Genomic DNA, 1813 nt, shown 5'->3' on the forward strand with positions numbered 1-1813 from the left:
ATATATATATATGTTTATTATTATGTAATATTAATACAATAAAATATGAATAAAATAAAACAAAATGTAATATAATAAAAGAGGGAGCACCTTTCTGAATGCTCATAGAATATTCGCTGCGCATTTTTTCTTGTTTTTATATCGAAAAATTTAGTAAGCTGGAATCACTCAGGTATAGAATAATCGATACGGGATTTACATCTGAAAATTCGATTAAAGGAAAATGCGAAATTGGATTGTGTTTACGCATTCCAGATGTTAAACTGCGGATTTCATTTCGCATTCCGATATAACCGCGTGCATCCGCAGCAACGGGTTTATGAAAGTGGTTGCATAAACGTGACGTAGTTTCCGCATTTTAGCTGTTCGACGATTAACGCGATATTTGATCCGATTGTATCGAACGGTAGTCTTTAATTTAATATCTGTGTTGCAGCTGTATAAACCCGATAGTTTACGGGTTTATGTCGAAGCACTTCAGGGAGAACTTCCTGTCGGCTGCCTGCGGTGGATGGTGGATTTTCTGCCCTAGAAGAGGTTACCGGGCATCTGTAACGAGAAATCCAAGTCTCAGCCAGACCAGAAGCACCAGCGTTAGGTACGTCGTGGCTCGTTATGTCAGCTCTGATAAATCGTTGAAGAGAACGAAAAAAAATTGGAGGGAGTTTCGAAATGCGCCCCTATCGATCCTTCGATACGTACCCCGCTGGTATCGTACCCTTTCATAAAATAAAATTTATGGCAATTTTCTCTAAAGCGTTTTTGAGATATATTAACCGTAAAGTTTCCTTATAATGTCCTCAAAAAGTCGCGCTCCTAATTTCCCAGCGAATCACTTTTGTAATTTAGTACGGCACAGCATATTTTTGCTTGAAAACGCAAATAACGGTAATAAATTTAATTAAAACGTAACGTTCGAGATTTTCGAAAAATCATAATTCGCAGAGTGGCTCGAATTCGAATAGTTTATGCAATTTTATGTGACGCGACCGATAAAACGCGTTAATTTGAAAATATACGATTGCATTTCTATTGGAACGAACTGCAAACTAACACTTGATAAATGGCAACAAATAACTCGAGTAATGAAATCTTTCAGTGAGAGTAACCAAAAGCACACTCTACGATAAAAGTTACGTTCGCATAAAGTAGTAATTTTTATGATTGTTGAAACATGAGTGAAGAATTATGAATTATACTTTTCATTTCTGTAAACATTTTCCGTTGAATGAACGTTCACGTCAGCTTTTATAAATTTCGTGTGAAAGGATTCATTATCGTATTGAAAAATGTTCATTCAAATTAAAGCAAATTATAAAAGAGGAAAATATATTCTCGCGCGTTGAACTGTGGAGTTCTCTATCGAAATCGCTTTCCGATTGCTACACTGAAAAAGAAGATTAGCTGCTACAGCAAATTAGGTGGCAAATATGGCATAGTATTTTTAATTGGCTGCAGCAGCCAATTTTTGATTACGTTAGCCTATCTGTGCAATATCAGTATAGGATTTCGATAAGGATTTGCTAATGCAAACAAAAATTGACTGCTGCAATCAATTAAAAATGCTATGTCATATTTTATCATCCAATTTGCTGCAGCAGCCAATCTTTTTTTTTCAGTGTATGAATTCATTTTCCGCGCGGTTTTTTGCAGCTTGAGAATTTTCAACACATTAACAGTAAGCTAAGATTCTCTCCAGCCAAAGTCCTCCGTTTCTGCATGCATGATTCAGGTGGATCCGAAACTCCTTTGGGGAGTCAAAGTCCCGAAACTCGAGCGACCCGCATCCCGTAGACCACCCGTGACACGCTTG

At 37.0% G+C, this 1813-nt stretch overlaps 1 protein-coding gene across 1 annotated transcript in view; it reads left to right on the forward strand.

Annotated features, from left to right (window-relative positions):
* The window catches only part of LOC108687152 (pyroglutamylated RFamide peptide receptor-like), a 62405-nt gene extending 61610 nt beyond the window's left edge, over positions 1 to 795 (forward strand). The window contains 3 exon segments of the mRNA XM_018192774.1: positions 437 to 639; positions 642 to 719; positions 722 to 795. Of these exon segments, the coding sequence (XP_018048263.1) occupies positions 437 to 639; positions 642 to 719; positions 722 to 795 (355 nt within the window).
* Positions 796 to 1813: the final 1018 nt, after the last annotated feature.

Source organism: Atta colombica, unplaced genomic scaffold, assembly GCF_001594045.1.
Source record: "Atta colombica isolate Treedump-2 unplaced genomic scaffold, Acol1.0 scaffold200, whole genome shotgun sequence".
NCBI classification, from domain to species: Eukaryota; Metazoa; Arthropoda; class Insecta; order Hymenoptera; family Formicidae; genus Atta; species Atta colombica.